Here is a 17,500-nt window from a genome sequence, read left to right on the forward strand (position 1 = left end):
CAAGGCAGTCAGAGTCCAATTGATGCCGAGTCTCCTTTGTCTGTGGTCACAGCACAGCACAGCACAGCACAGCACAGCACAGCACAGCAGAGCACAACACAACACAACACAACACAGCACAACACAGCACAACACAACACAGCACAGCACAGCACAGCACAGCACAGCACAGTACATCACATCACAGCACATCACAGCACATCACAGCACAGCACAGAGAAGAGCTAGGGAGGGAGGAAGGGGGCATGTGTAGACATACACTTTGGTGTAGACATGCAGGCGATACGTGATACAATCACACACACACACACACACACACACACACACACACACACACACACACACACAATGTCAATGTCACACTCTCTCACACATTGTTCTATTTTAAGCCTCCCCCCTTTGAGGCACAATCATGCACTAGAGCATGCTGGAGAAGAGGGTAGTAGGGGTGATGTCACACACTCTTTTCACACACACACACACACACACACACACACAGACAATAACACACAGAGAGAGAGAGAGAGAGAGAGAGTGGAGCGGGAAGAGAAGTTTTGGGGGAGGGTTTGAGAGAGAAGTGGCATATATAACAGAGAGAGTGACAGAGAGGAGAGCACTGTGCAGAGAGCAGATAATGCACTGAGCTATAGATATGCTGCAGTAATACAGAGAAATCCCACCACACAAGTGAAGCCTGTCCAGTCTACATGCCTGCATTGACATGTGATGGCCACAGTTCAATCAAGGCGGAGATTGCAGCTGCTTACTTCAGTTAGAGTTAATTTGGGCATAGTTCAAATAAATAATGAGTAGTTATGTATTGAGGTTTAATGAGGTTGCACTCTAGTAGAGTGCATACCTCCATCATGTTCTCTTTAGTGTCATATTTCACAGCTTTTCAATCTTAATGCTGTATCTCATAACATTAGCTGGAAACATTAGCTGCAGCCAAAAAACAAATTATACAACATTAGCACATATTTTTATTATTACAAATCTCAGACCTCGCAACATAAGCAAAATATAAACTAATGCTGTATCTCAGCAACATTAAGCAAAAAATATGAACCAATGCTGTATCTCCCAACATTAGCAAAAGATGAACTAACGCTTTTTTTGTATAATGAACATTAGTTAAAAGATGGCTACATTGCCGAACATTAGCAAAAGTGAAACTAATTTCATCTGTGTTCTTCTGACATTTCAAAGTTCACAGAGTTCTCTTTACCCACATGCAACACCACTTGAAGTTTCATGAAAATGTTAGCAGTGTTTTGAAACCTGTCCACAAACAATCAAACTAAGACAACCAAAAACAAACAGACTCAGAGAACATGAATTTCATTCCAGTGGACACATTCTCTCTGATGTCAGGATCCATGTCTGGTACATGTGGTGTGACTGCATGGACATTAGCTACTAGCACTTACATGTATTGATTCCATCACACATGCCACCCAAAAAAAACACACACACTTCCCTGGCTGATCCTAAAATTACAAAATCGTCTGCGGGACCATTGCAACACGAATCTTTGCCACAGGCAACACAATACGCACATACTAAACACACCACTTGATTCCTATTTCAGCCATTTTCTTCATCCATACTAGCAGCTGAACTCACTGGCACACAGCACATGCAGTCATCGCCATACTGTAGCTGTAGCTGCTTTCATATCACGACTCAAGTGGGGAAAGCAATGCTTTGTCTGTTTACAACCCATATCAACACATCACATTCTCTATTTCCTCTCTCTCTCTCTCTCTGTCAGAATGATACACTGTAAGGGTGTCTGGTAAGTGTGTTGTGTGTGTGTGTGTGTGTGTGTGTTTGTGTGTGTGTGTGTGTGTGTGTGTGTGACTATGTGATAGTGACAGGAAGAGGTACATACATGTGCACACTTGACTAGGCTCAATTATCACTTTGCCCACACACAAACTGGACAGCTGGACACACATACACACACACACACACACACACACACACAAACACACACACACACACACACACATCACATGAAGACACACAGTGAAGAGGGCAATCAATGTGTTTCGTCTGCTGGTTGAGTCGGCCATGAAGACAGGAGCTCCAGATCGCTTTTTGGCAAACTGGTAGCTCTTTCTCTGGGCCAGAATTTTTTCAGAGAAAAAAAAACTGAAATGGTTGATGTCACGCATGGCAACGAGTTATAACTGCTGTGCCAGTTTCCCTCAAGTAGTGAAGGGTACCGTCAGCAGAATGTGTGTGTGTGTGTGTGGAGCAGGGGGGAGGGTGTATGTGTAAAACTAGTGTGATTGAGGAAGAGGCACTGCAATCTTCCCCACGCGATACACACACACACACACACACACATACAACATGGAAGGAGTCTTTTGATGAGATACCTCCAATTTAGTCCAATTTGACTGCTTCTTCTGGACCTGTACTGGCCTGACTGACTCAGATAGTTACCAGACTAAAAGTCAGCTTGGGAGGAGCTTTTAGGGCCCATGATTGACAGCAATCACTACCCCACATTAACTTCTAGGAGATTTAAACCTCCTTACCTGCCCACTACATCAAACACTCCAGCATAGCAAAGCCTCCCAGCTTCTCCCCATTCTCCTCCATTTCATCAGTAGCTCTAAGCTCACAGCTTCATAACCCCCCATCCATAGGGGAGTGTCATCTGACATCGCTCACACATGATCTCTGCTATTGTCAGCATTGTCCATCGCTGTCAACAAGCACCTGAATAGGAGTACTTAAATTGTGTTTCGCCGAAAATCCTTCCCTCATTATTTTGTGCAGCCACTGCACTTTTAGGCTGATGTTTTTTAGGAAAAGCGTGGAAGCTAAAATTGCTTTTATAACGACTTGAAGCCGAGCAGAGCACACAGCAGTGCTCCTCAGAGCCCATGGACATTCAGACTCTCACGTACATTGTATTTCTTACGCTTTGGTACAACTAAAGCACTCATCTTCAGGTGCTTGTTGGTAGCCATGTCAACGAACAGGAAACTGGTTTGCCGACTTCAAGTAAGCTAGTGCACAGAGCCCATAGGTCTGTCTACCTCACGAATACAATTAAGAGCCGACAGTATGGCTGTATCTTATAGTGGGGGACACATAGCCTCCCAGTGAGATTTGACTTCAAAACTCATATCCTTCAACAGAGACAAGCTTCCTCCTCAGTCTCTCACACATCTGTGGAGTCCAGGCTAGTCGTGATCTCATGGTCAGGAACCAGACCCAAGCTCAAACACACACACACACACACCCACACACACACACACATGCACGCGCACACACACACACACACACTTAGACAGTCATACACACACACATATTGTGCATCATCCCCCACTTGGAAGCTGCATGTAAAAGAACAGATAGGATTCCAGCTGTAGAGATAGCTCCATGGTGTGGAGTTGTGTCTGTATGTGAGTATGTGTTTTGTGAATGAAACAACGAGAAAAAAATATGTGTGTGTGTGCAGGGCCGGCGGAAGGCAATCCTGTGCCCGGGGCGAAATAGGAATATGTCGCCCCCATATTCATAGACTGTGCGCCACTTTCGACTGTGCGCTACCTTTGCAGAAGCCCCTGGCTGCAGCGTGCAGATCGGGGCTGGTGTCAATGTATGGGTGAGCTCAACGTTGCTACTTTCCAGCACTACTGGACCCTGCAGAAAAATAAATAAATTTCGCGGGACAATTGCGACCGGGCCTCACGGAAAAAACGGTAGCCAACAATTAATTAGGCTTTCTAGTAGCATAAACATCTTATTACTACAGGTTATACAGAATAATTAGATGTGCATTTAAACGTGACATTAGGAATGCACTTCGTGTGTCGCTGTCTTATATCACCCTGTGATAGGACTGTCTTATTGCAAGGAAAGAAGCTCATGGGTCCCCTGATTCGGTGACATGGTGAGATTCAGATTTTACCTAATTACGTTGTCGCCCCCTCTGCTGCCTTCCACTGCTAGCAACCTGGCGATTCAGGCTGAAGATCAGCACCCTCATCATATGCGGGAGAAAAGTTTTTCAATCTGTGCACTTTTCTGTATTCTGCAGCACTAGGCTTTTGAACGTCTCATTCATGACTGTTATTTATCCGATATCACTGGAAATGAATCACTTGCTGTTCCCCGCATAAACCGTCTATGCCATTATTTGACAATCAATGTGTTTTCAATGTTGTATCCTATAGCTCGCCACGCTGTGGTGCCCCTGGTAGTTTGGCGTCCGGGCAATTTCCCAGAATGCCCATACCTTCCGCCGGCCCTGTGTGTGCGTGTGTCTTTTCATGAATGAGGGTCTTTCCGGCAGTAATGCAGTCAAGGCTTACACTTGGCTTATCTTTGTTTAGGGTGATAAGATTTCAAAACAAATATTAATATCGGTCTAAATCAACACACACACACACACACACACACACACACACACACACACACACACACACACACACACACACAAAAGCAGGTTGCCCAGACAGCTGTCCCAGGGTAATCCACTCTGTGCTCTGTGGCTCCTGATGCCATGTATCACTTCCTAAATCCAGTGCTGGGGGTGGGGAGGGACAACAGAGAGTTCACATTTCAAACAGCTGTAGCCCTCTCACCTTCAAAAAGCCCACTCATCTCCTGATCAAACAACGGCTTCTGGGATAAGAGCATGCTCCTTCATTACCACATGCACACACACACACAGAGAGAGAGAAAGAGAGGGAGAGAGAGAGAGAACTCTCTCACACACTAAGAAATGTATGAATAAACAGTGATACATAAACACAAACACACACACACACACACACACACAGAGAGCGAGAGAGAGAGAGAGAGGGCACACACAGACTGAGAAATGTATGAATACACACACAGACACACACATACACACACACACACATGCATGTGTACTCTATTTCGCTGTCACCCTTCTCTGTCTGGCTAATCTGGGTCCCCATGTGGCCCTACTGGGTTTGATCTGTCCCTGAAGATGGCAGCAGCCGTGGCGCTGGCTGATTAGACAGGACCCTGCGTCTCCCACTGAATTATTAAAGTCATGGCTCTGCTGGTGAGACATCGCCCCAGCCCTGCCAAACACTCATCTGCTCACAAGGGCCACCGCCGCTGCCACACACACCACCAGGCTCAGAGCACGAAGAAAGAGAGCATGTGAGTGTGTGTGTGTGTGTGTGTGTTTATGTGAGTGTCTGTGTTTAGGGGGCAAGATTGTGTAAGCTAACGGCTAGAGCAGCTTGAGGTTAGCAACCAGCTTTTTACACAGCTGGTTAATTATGGGATGTGAGTGTTGCCAAGGGGAGGATGTCAATCAGGTCTGCTGTCTTATTCTAACCAACGTTCAGCAGTATGCGATTGTGTGTGTGTGTGTCTATATAATTGTGTTTGAGAGTGTGTACATTACAGTGCTTATGTATGTATGTGTGTGTGTGTGTGTGTGTGTGTGTGTGTGTGTGTGTGTGTGTGTGTGTGTGTGTGTGTGTGTCACTTCAGTTCTCTTAGGAAGTGATTAAAGTCCTTTGTGCCCATGAGCCACCAGACTCCTCCCCCCATCCCACTCTTGTCATCAGCCAATCACAGGCCTTTCTCAGAGGTCAACACCCAGCCTGATGTTTGTGTGAGAAGCGGGCTGCTTATGTCATACTGCCTGTGTGGTAGTGTTTATGTGTTTATATATATATATATATATATATATATATATATATATATATATATATATATATATATATATATATGCATGGGGGAGAGGGAGAATCAGAGAGAGAAATAAAGAGAGAGGCAATCGTGAGTGAACCATAGACCACCAAGGGCACGGTGACCTTGGAAGCAGTGAGGACAGTGAAAAGAACAGATGAGAAAAGATGAGAAGGCAGGGGGTTCATGCAGCTGTGAGGGTGGTTGCCAGGGACAGCGAGGAGCGAGGCTGTGCCAAGCCTCGGCAACAGCATCAGCAGCAGCAGCAGCACAAAAGCTGATCCCTGTCCATGGTGCTGAACCTCCTCAGCAGGACTGACAGATTGGAGACGGCCGCCAGGCACCATGAGGTGAGGTGGCGTTGCAGGGGGTTGCATGATATCAGAGATGTCCTTACATACTCAAGGGAAGCTATGGTGACAGGAAAACACAAACTACCCTCTCTCTCTCTCTCTCTCTCTCTCTCTCTCTCTCTCTCTCTCTCTCTCTCTCTCTCTCTCTCTCTCTCTATCTCTCTCTCTCTCTCTCTGCCAGTGTGTATTTCTCTCTCAGTCTTTCATTCTCAGTCAAACACCATGACTCAAACAGTAATTACTGGTGGTGAAATATTCATCATGTAATCACACACACACACACACACACACACACACACACACACACACACATACACACACACACACACACACACATACACACACACACACACAAATTCACTTTAACAACTGCAGAGTCAAGCCAGTGCTGTCTTATGTGTCTCACTCTGTGGCTAAATTGATAGCTGGGGGAGGGCGGGGGGGGGGGGCTCCAATACTCATATAATTCCTGATTTACGTGTCCCTTTTTCTACTGTATATAATCTATATAGTCAAAATCAATCTCCGCTGTCTCCTAAATTTCAAATTCAATCTTTCTATTCCTACTCTGTGTAATAGAAAAATACAAAGAAAGAGAAATAGGAAGGGAGATGGGGCGAAAGAGAAGAGAAGAGAAGAGAAGAGAAAAGGAGAGGAGAGGAGAGAAGAGAGAGAGAGAAAGAGAGCTCCCTGTGTGTATTCCACACACTGATTTTGTGCTGCGTGTCTTTGAGTGACAGCAAACCCACTCACTCCATTTCCTGCAGCCGGAAGGACTCTTTTTTAAAAGGCCGGATGACATCAGATAATCCCTTTATAATCTGGAGCCTTTCAAACACAAACAGCACTCCGTCTGCACTGCTACAAAGGGAGCCTCTTCCTGCATGCCCAAAACACAGCCTACTGAAAACACTGCTAGTCTCCTCCACCAGGACAACGCAAATTGCACACACTCAGACACACCACCAGACACAAATAATAATAATATAATATCATACACACCCACACTCACATCGCCAGACACACATAATAAAATATATACACCATCAATTACACCTCATACAATACCAATTACCAAGGTGTGATTTCCATCTACACAATCACTCTGCATATTAACCTAATACATACACACACACACACACACACACACACACGCTTGTACAGACAAACTTATATAAAACGGAATCAGTGAGAGACAGTATTTGTGTGTCACCAAGACAACACTGTGACTCAAACAGTAATTACTGGTGGTAAAATATTCATCACATACACACACACACACACACACACACACTATTGCTTTTCCAATACACCCACAGGACGGATCTGAAATGTATGTGTGAGGCAAAGTGTGATGAGGTGGAGAGTGCAACTTGTATGCATATTTATTTGCCTATATTAGCACATGAATTTCAATTGACTTAAGTGTAAGTCTGTAGTTCAGCTTAGCTAACAACCACTATAGGTCCTAATACACATTGCACAGTATTGTTTATCCAGAATGTAAACGTTTCTCCACCATCTACTTTCACATGTGGGGCACGGCTATCATGTTTTCCTAGACAGTAGCTACAACTGTATATAAGTATATATACTTTTTTGATCCCGTGAGGGAAATTTGGTCTTTGCAGCGCAGTGAGCTGCCTGCTACAACGGCGGCGCTCGGGGAGCAGTGAGGGGTTAGGTGCCTTGCTCAAGGGCACTTCAGCCACGGCCCACTGGTCGGGGCTCGAACCTGCAACCCTCCGGTTACACGTCCAGAGTGCTAACCAGTGGGCCACAGCTGCCCCAACTGAAACAAATCCGCCCTGATTCACTAAATTCACTGCTATTGAAACCATGCCTGTGGGAACAAATGACCGAGTGCTAACAGATCAGAGGAAACAGAGACAGAGGAAATAGAACATCACAGAAAAAACAAACTAGAAGCTAATTTTATAGCAGCTAGCTAGCACTGTTGGGATAGCAGACAGCTGGGACTGAAGAGGAAGGCATCATTCTTCATCAAACACAATGGTTAAATCTCATCTCACATGCCCAAGATGCCGAAATGACTCTCACGATTCAAGAGAGCATCTGGTATATTCTGGAACTGAACACAGGAGCTATCCTGTGTACAAAAACATTTCAGACCATTCTGAACGAGACTATTTCCAGCCATAATCACTGTTCACACCATCGCAATCCGGCCTATTGAGTCGTGTGAATAATATCACATAATAAAATATCAACTATAACTAAATATCTAAAGGAGACGGCTCTCGTGATGCACTAAACATTTCAGCAATCTCACACAGGACTAAATTCTTCTTCTGTCTCTCGGGATAATCTCACTGACATACTGTCTGCAGACAAGCACACACAACATGGTTGATCAGAAGGAGATGTCTTCCTCTCCTGGGCCCACACACAGACACATATAGCCACACACACACGCGCACACACAGACACATACACATCCTGTATATAAACCCACACATTGAGTAGTCTCTCTTCAGATGAACACAGTAGTTGTTTGGTGGAAGATGTCTTACTCTCCTGGGCCTATACACACACACACACACACACACACAGACACGCTGGAGGCTGGAAGCTAGTGATGGTCACAGTCCGCTGGTCTGCATCTCAGAGCCTCTGAGGGCTCCCTGCTCATTCCCACTGATGAAGCTCCATTAGGAGGGTGATCCCCTACGACTGCGTGGGGCTCTTATGGGGAACGAAAGACAACATGCCTCAGTAGCCTCTCAGCAGGGAGCCCGAGTCACTCAGAGAGTTTATACACCACCTGCTAGTCTCCCCAGCTACAACACAGAGCAGTGATGTGAAACAGCACTGTATTCCCATGAGGCAACTTGCCCTGGTGGTGATTATAGATCCTTTCAAGAGAGTTCCATTATCAGCATCATAGTTGGCCCCACAAGGCTTCATTTTTAACATTCCATATGTTACCCTAATGCAGAGGAAGTAGATTGGGAACCAAATAGAACGTTCAAGCATTGTTTTTGTTTTTATGGTTGAAAGGGTCTATAAATCCACACTACAGATCTATACTGGGGTGTAGGGTAGCAGAATGCCATGCAGGACTCAGGGGTAGTGAATGGTGAATGATTGAGGGGTTTGCTGTGCTGAGAACCTGCTGAGGCAGACATGTTGCCTTTCATTCCTCATGAAAGCTCCAGTAGTGCCTTGTGTCTTATCTGAATGTTTGGTCTTGGGAGTGGAAGGTGGCTGGCCAATTCACTAATGGCTAACACAATGCTAAAGAGCAGATAACAGACATCTAATTGCTGAGAGCACACTCTCTTGAGCTGGAAAATGCTGAAGACTTTATAATAGTGTACACCAGTGATGCCTTTGACCCTTTATATTGTATGAAAAAGATTTTTATGAAGAACCTCTGGCCTTCTGAATAAAAAAGGCTTCTATGATTTTTCTTAAAGTATAAAGTTAAAGGTCAATGTAAGAATAACTGATATTCATGCAGTTCTGATAATAATCATACTCTTGTTATACACAACAGTAAGCATAACTGCTACACAAGCATCAACAAAGTATACAGTAGATTATGTACACATAACAATGTGGAAGATTACAGCTCACTAGAGCAATCATTTTCACATGGCACAGAGTGATCTGTCCCCAGTAGCCTACTGTAGCCTCCCTCTCTCTCTCTTTCTCTCTCTCTCACTCTCTCTCTCTCTCTCTCAGTATTGAGCTACTCCAACGCACCTCAGGGATTCAGAGTCAGAAGTATGAGAGGAAAGGCTCTACGCTCGGGTAAGGACACACAGTGTTGTAAAGCGAAGATCCTTTCAAATCGACATGAATCGTTTTTACGTATTAACTGGCAACAGAAAATACCTAAATCAATTTAACTAATTTAACTATTTACAAAGAATGTTTGGAAATGTAAATAGGACATATCCTATTGATGCAATAATGCAGACGAAAAAATCCCTAAAACTTTTGCACAGAAGTGTACTGTATGTTGTCAGATATCTGTCTGTCTGGTGATCCTTCTGTCATAAACATATCCATTCTACCTCTCTTTTTGTTATTCTTGCTCTTCCTTTCTTTCCATTTCTGTTGTACAACATGTTTATGTGGTAACACTACTTGAAGGTATCTACATAAGAGTGACACTGTCATGACTCATGAACCATAACCCTAACTTGTCATGACAAAAGCCGAATGACACTTAATGACAGAAGTGTTATGTCATAAACGTTTATGACTTGTTTATAATGTTTATGGCTCATTCATGACAATGCCATGTCACTCTTATGTAGATACCTTCAAGTAAAGTGTAACCGTTTATGTTTATGTTTAGGGTACTTTTGCTTTGCAGATGCTTTTATCCAAACTGACTTAGAAAAACATCAATAAACATTAAAATTAACAGTTATACAGCCACAAATTAATTAGTTAGATGTAAGGTAAACATATGATTCTTTAGACGCTTTCTGAGGATCCCAAAATATATCACTAGAATGACTTCACCAATGAGGGACCACAGAAGAAAAGATTCTTGACTGTGACTTCTTAGTGTTGATGGAAGGCCAACATAGCAGATGCTTATAAGATGACCACAGTGGGCAAGAAGAGACTTAGAGATGGATAATGGAATTAAGGTAGCAAGGTGCAGATCCAGTGTTCTATAGGCCAGGGGGAGGGATTTGAATTTAATTGTAGGAAGTAAATAAAGAGTAACTAACAGAGGAGTTACATCTGTCCTCTTCAGCTGATTAAAGACCAGACGTGCAGCTGCATTTTGAATCATCTGCAATGTCTCACTACACAAGGGGGTAGGCCAGCTAACAATCCATTGTAATAGTCCAGTTTGAAAAAAAAAAACATTGCCTGCACAAGAAGCTGTGAGACATATTGAGTTAGATATGGTCTGTTCTTCCCGTTCTTGCATAGGATAAACCAACATCATTTTGTTATTAAGGCTACATGCTCAAAGAAACTTAGTCAGTCATCAATTGAGACACCCAAGTTACATGTCACTTCAGATGGGGTTTGTGAAGATGGGATTGTGAAGATTTGTGAAGCTCAGTTTTGGAGAGATTGAGCTGAGGGTGTTAAACTTTCATCCAGACTGGGATATTCCTTGGAGCAGAAATAGTGTAGTGGGAAAGACAGGTAAATTTGAGCATTGCCTGTGTATCAGTGAAATCTGGGAGCGAATGATTTTACTTAAGAAAGTGGGATAAATGACGAACAGAAATGGCCCAAGTACTGATCTCTGAGGTACATCTGTGGTGAGGTTGTGACTCTCAGAGACACCTGTCTTTGCCAAGACACTCTGAATGAACATTGTTTAAGATATGATGCAAGCCAATTAACAGCTTTCGCAGAAATTCCCAGCTCAGACTGTGTAGTAGGGTTGTGCAATTAATCAAATGAATTGATTAATTGTCAATTATGACCTCCAACGATTATGAAAACAACTGGGCGACTGAACAGGTTGATAAGGAAAGCTGACTATGTTGTTGGCATTGAGCTGGAGTCACTCACAACAACTGCAAAGAAATGGAACATGAGCAGGATGCTGGCGATCATGGATGACCGCCACCCACTACACAGCACGCTCAATAAACAGAGGAGCATATTCAGTGGCAGACTTATTTCTGACTAAGAAATAACATAACCTAACATAATAACTGATAACTTGCCACCCTTCAATGACAGCTCTGTTGATCAGGAGATATGCTTACAAGCTTAACATACGGTATATTAAAGGTGCTCTACGCGATGTTACGCTCAATGTGGTCTCTGTAGACAGCCCAGACTCTAAAAACGGCGGGGAGGGGGAGGGAGGGGCGAGCTATCTCTCTGTTAAGCTTGTTTTGTTTGAACGTCAACAGAGATGACGTTACCCAACATCGTTTAGAACACCTTTAAGTATTGTTTTTTCTTCATTGTCTTTGGATAGGCTCAATTAAGCCCACATCATTAATCCAGAGAGAGAGAGAGAGAGAAAGAGAGAGAGAGAGGGGAGATTGGCTTGGACTGGAGGGAAACCCGCTGAGCTAAGTACATTAAAGGACTTTCTGAAGCCTAGGAGTGCCATCAATCAAATCCTGGTGACATGGGTGACATCACAGTTACGCCACCATCATGTCAGATGCCGGTGACAGAGGACGCTGTGCCAGCGGTTTCAGCAATGCCGTAAATGCCGCTGCCCTGGCACACACTCTAGGAATTGATTAAAGAAGGGAAGGTGTCCAGTGCTGTCCCGTCTCAATTTTGATAATTAATTGAGTAATATAAACTAGAAATCATTCTTGGCCTGAATAATCCACCTATTATAAAAAAAACTTCTCGGAAAATGTTTAAATGGAACCGGAGGATGTTGACTTCCAAGACACGTAGCGCAGCGCAGCGCAGTCCAAGCCAAACAGAAGCCATTTGGTCTAATTGACGTCGAGTCATTACCCACAGTCCTTTGGGACAGGAAGTGGTGTGGCATGACTGGCATTCTGGGCCACCTGCCACAAACAGTCCCCTTTTGTAATGCTGATGAAGGCTGTTTGGATTGCATTGATTTAGGCAAGCAGCCCTTATAGGCTGAACCTAGTGAACCTTTGTCTCTTCTCAAAAAGGAATGGACAAATGTTCATAAGAGTAAACCAAAATGTTGACAGATAAGCTGAAAAAGCAATTACTCACTGATTCATGCACATGTATATGTGGGGACTGAATGAGACAAACTGAGAAGTAAAGTAGGTGAATGCTATCTTGGTATCACAAACCATAATATCAGCTGGCTAGTATTTTGCTGGCGATTGGTTCTTTCAAGGCTTCTTGGCTATACAAACCTTAAGTAGAGGATCACTCGGAGGGACCAGACCTCTGCTAAGGCCAAACTGCCCTACCTCATAATCCTGTCAACAGACAGACAAACAACACCGAATACATAACCCCTTTTGGGAGAGGAAGAGAGGAGCATTCCGCTGGGTTTGGGAGAACCTCGGGAAGGTTTTTCACCCATAATGGCTCCAATGTTTGAAAGCACCTGTGCAGCTTTGCATTACTAGCAAAGGGATGCTAATGGTTATGCTTATTTACCATGTGGTGCACCACACTACCCTTTGACCCTTTGACCTACCCTTTTGAGCAATTAAGTCAGGCTATTTATTACGAATACATTATTGATCAGCCCTGGGAGCCCTGATGTGCAGGCTGCTGCCCCTCAGGCACCCCTGACCCCCCACTCTCATCTTCATTTCATCTCATCACCTCATCTTCAGGTAGATTGGTTTAGTCTAGCCTTCCAATACTAGCCTGGCCCCGCCCACCTAGATCTTCTTTCAGGGAGATCTAGTCTGGAACACCGTAGTTCATAACCATTTCCCTCAGACAAGAAAAATGTCAGGCCAATCAGCGACAAGAGGGGAAGATGAAACCGAAACTTATTGACAAACAGAAGCAGCAACACTATGCAAGTGTTGCATGTGTTGAAAACATTTCCCGATCGAGAGTTCCCAGACTCTTCACTTTGTGAATGAGTCTAGATATTTCCAGGCTATTCCAATAGACTTCCTGAACAATTCTGCTAGTTGCAGAAGGGTGATTAGTAATGGCTGGTGAGAGACTTGAGTGGATCAGTGGCTCAAAATGATTTTTACCTGCTCCAGCCATGCTGGCAAAACTTAGACTCCGATATCATGGTATGAGGTTTGGAAATAACATCAATAACATAATTCTTTATTTCAGCATGTTCTAGCATGGCAGTGACAGGAAGTCAAGGCAAAGCATCCATTCAGCTTCAGTTATGATGAAGGTGTAACATGAACCACCACTGACCTATTTAAAAAGCTGTCTTGTTGTACAGTCCAGGGGCAGGGCTTATGTTAAAGGGGAAGGGGACAGGAGGGGTGATGTTTTGATGCTGAGTGAAAGTTCCATTGAGGACAAAGGATGAGGGCTAGTCTCCAGCCTGGGAGAGCCTGCTTAAAGGGGGCCCTCCTCCCGCCTCTGCCCAGCCAGCACTCTCCTCCCCCAGCCTAGCAGGCTCCTCTAGCCCCCCATCCCACCAGCAGGGACTCCAGGGCGGCCATGTTCCCATGGTCTCCAAAGCAATGGCCTAGGCTACTCATGACATTACACAGAACTAGTGCACAGGACCAGAGTTGCTGCTATTACATTGGCTCAACCTTCTTTTTCATCTACAGTACACACACACACACACACCCGCCTGGTATTTCATATGCTTGTCTCAGTGATGGTGCTTCTCTCTAGGAGGTAAGATGAACTGTAAGTGGGTGAGTGTCTCTTTAAATGTGTGATCATTTCTTTGGTGTCTATGGATATATGAGCAAATATGCTGAATTAAACTGCAGGAATGAAGAACACACACAAACACACACACACACACACACACACACACACACACACACGATCTCTCTCTCTCTCATACACACACACACACACAATAGCCTACACGGAATTCTTCTGACCCAACCCACGGAACACTTACATTCCAGGTGTTTCTTCTTCGGAGCCATCACCTCGTGGGTGGTAGCTTTGCAGCATGCTCTGGCCACTTCCGACCCTGTTAAGCTGTACTGCGCCGCGGCGATGCGATCCGTCAGAGTCTGCCCCGACATCTTTTCACTGGAACGTCGATGCTCAACGAATTAAACAGCTATGTTGTCCCCCTGCAATAAAGTATATTCCAGAACTTTATCTCAAGTTCCAGCTGACGAGGCCCTGATGATGTGTGCGATAAAGTCAAGACCAAGACGTTTTTCAAATTATGTATCTAAACCTAGAACAGCTCGAGCAGGATAAGGCTTCGACGTGCAAAACAAGCAAGGCTGCGACGTGCTTCCATGTACAGTCCAAGTTGGCAGTGTGAGCGTGACCGACAGCCTTTTCAATAACCCGCAATATGTATCAAAATATATCAAATGCTAGTATTTACCGATCTACCGCTCTTTAATTGCATCCGGTGTCCACATGCGATCGATTAACGGGATCTTAGAGAGATGTGGGTCTAATGTTCTCAAAAACGGAGCTCTACAAATCGTTTTTAGGCTTCATCGGTTACTGTGAATAGAAAGCTTGGTATGTAGAATCGTCGTTTCGAGAAGCTGTCACAATATTTCTAGCCAAGCCAAGATAGGCTGCTAGCTGCCTCAGCCTGGAAAATGACGGCTGGCTGTGGGATGCTGGACCAGTCGATGCCCTTCTCTCCTCCCGTTGAAGGATTTAATCTCCAGGACGAACCCAGTCTTCAGCGCAGAATTTCCTGAGTTGTCAAATTCCGGGCTATCCTCTTCATCTCCGAGTAGGCTATATAAAAAGCAATATAACTTCCCCCCCTATCACCCCTTTCCCATGCACTCTTAACGACAGGCTACGCCTGGAAGTAAGGAGATGGAAGATGGTGAGCTGGTGAAATTGCCTTCCTGGGATATTTATTTATTTATTTGACATAGCACTCCTCCCACTCATCCGAGTCAGCTGACACGTCGTTAATGACCGGTAGCATCCCTTTTCTCTCCAAAAGGATACCTCTGCAGACCCACTAACCTGAAAAAAAAACATGTCACACCACACAGCCACTCCCAAACTTCAGTATGCCAAATTGTGTAAAACCAGCGGTTTAATGACAGCAATTTCAGTCTGTTACGTAATTCTCAACCACACAAAGCACAAAGGAAAGCTATCTAGAAAGCCAATCAGTGTGTCCGAGGACGAACTTATACGATCTATTCTTGGATAAATCGAAAGGGTTTATCTGCATGTGAGATGAACAGAAATTGTACATGGAGGGAGAATTCTGTTTGGTAATTTTCTAGTAGGCGCACACATACATGCTCTTTGTTATATTGCAGATGTGCACCTTGTTGAGTGTTTTTAGTTGCATCTTGCCCAGAAAAGCATTACTCCTCTCGGATCTTACATGTTTAATCCAATATAAAGAATCTTGAAATTATGGAAATCAAGATTTCGTGATGATTCAGAATTATTTGTGGAACAGATAGCTGCAAGTGGTGCAAGATCAGATGCTTCTTGATTATACATGAGAGCGTTCTCAATCTCAAACAGGGAGAAAAAAAAAAACTTCCTCCAAAAAACTCTTGTCCCTCATATCAGAAAATACTAAAAGCGAATAATGCAATCCCTCTATAACATTTATTTTAAATCATTATTTTATTCCAAGCCACACAAGATCTTTCAATATACATCAAAAACATGTCAGCATCATGACCTGATGAACAGCTCTGAGAATCTAAAGGGTCTGTATTTTTCATGTGTTTTGTAATTTTGTAAATGTTAACATTTCCCCTTCCCCATGCTCGGGAGGAAATCAAACCCCCTACAGCAAAAAATCTATTGCAACGTTGATAAATTCAGACACTGAAATGAGTTATGGATGACATTTGAATGGATATGAGGAATGATATGGTATATTACCATACGCGATGTGCAGTTTCGTGACAGGATTATCAGGCTACTGTCTATGTTACTGGATACACACTGAAATGTTGATGCTGATTTTGAAGTTCTGGTTGGTTTGTCATAATTGAAATACACCACAACGATATGGAATGGTACACAGAAAGTCCATAGTCCCCTGGGGCTCACAAATCTCTCAAGTTTAGTGTAGTCAAAGCAGCTCCACAATGTAGAAACCAAGTCATTTAAGTTAAATAGTGTCGCTTCAGAAAATAAAAAAAGAAACAAATTACAAGTCATTATAAATACAAAAACAAAAAAATGTACAAATGTCATTATTAATATTTTTTTATTTTTAAATCCCTATCACATTTTGTCCAGTTTTTTCTTACAAGTCTGAGGTTTGAGTATTCTGTACAGCTTGTCCCTTGTCATGTTTGTCTCTTTTTAGTGGTCATGTTCGATCAGATCAGGTCACGTCTTGATCAGACCCTCCAGGAAGTCCTTCTCCACCATCTCCTCGATGTTCTGCCGCGCGCGGCTCCAGAAGACTTTTTGGCTCTCCAGCTTGCCGTCCTTGCCGGGGAAGGGGCTATCGCTGGGCGCGGGGCTGTGGGAAGGGCGGCCGCAGCGGCTGCTGGCCTTGCTGTTGAACACCTGGCTGAGCAGGTTGAAGAAGGGCAGCAGCTGCTCCATGCTGCGGATCACGTACAGCGTCAACATCAGGTGGCCCGGCTCCCACGTCAGCGTGCGCGTGGAACAGTCCTCCTCCGGGTTCTTCTGCATGAGGGAACATAAATAGTGAAACACCAGAGAGTCATTATTAGATACTGATTGAAAAATTACTATTAAACCAGTTGAGAGCTCCTCTACAAATATTAATGCAAATATTGATATGAATCTCACTGACTTCAAGTATCCTTTCCAAAAGCTTCAAATATGGGCAGGAAACTCCATTACTGTGATCAAATGCTCACTAGAGTCTTCCAACTGCAATGTTTGACCAAAAATCCAAGATTACTAGCTGTGCG

The 17,500-nt window shown here is 44.0% G+C and overlaps 2 protein-coding genes across 11 annotated transcripts in view; both read right to left on the reverse strand.

The window, feature by feature from the left end:
• The window catches only part of snap91a (synaptosome associated protein 91a), a 61,927-nt gene extending 46,467 nt beyond the window's left edge, over nt 1-15,460 (reverse strand). For 6 of the 7 annotated variants that reach the window (XM_048260834.1, XM_048260838.1, XM_048260836.1 and 3 more), the window contains exon 1: nt 14,542-15,460. In XM_048260834.1, the coding sequence (XP_048116791.1) occupies nt 14,542-14,671 (130 nt within the window). In that variant the 5' untranslated portion in view covers nt 14,672-15,460. The remainder of the gene's footprint in view (nt 1-14,541) is intronic. The other variant, XM_048260833.1, reaches the window with a different exon arrangement.
• A 744-nt stretch (nt 15,461-16,204) lies between these two features.
• dop1a (DOP1 leucine zipper like protein A) overlaps nt 16,205-17,500 on the reverse strand; it is a 37,718-nt gene continuing 36,422 nt past the window's right edge. For all 4 annotated transcript variants that reach the window (XM_048260356.1, XM_048260357.1, XM_048260354.1 and 1 more), the window contains one exon: nt 16,205-17,249. In XM_048260356.1, coding sequence (XP_048116313.1) covers nt 16,944-17,249 — 306 coding nt within the window. In that variant the 3' untranslated portion in view covers nt 16,205-16,943. The remainder of the gene's footprint in view (nt 17,250-17,500) is intronic.

The sequence above is a fragment of the Alosa alosa genome, chromosome 13 (genome assembly GCF_017589495.1).
Source record: "Alosa alosa isolate M-15738 ecotype Scorff River chromosome 13, AALO_Geno_1.1, whole genome shotgun sequence".
Lineage (NCBI taxonomy): Eukaryota > Metazoa > Chordata > Actinopteri > Clupeiformes > Clupeidae > Alosa > Alosa alosa.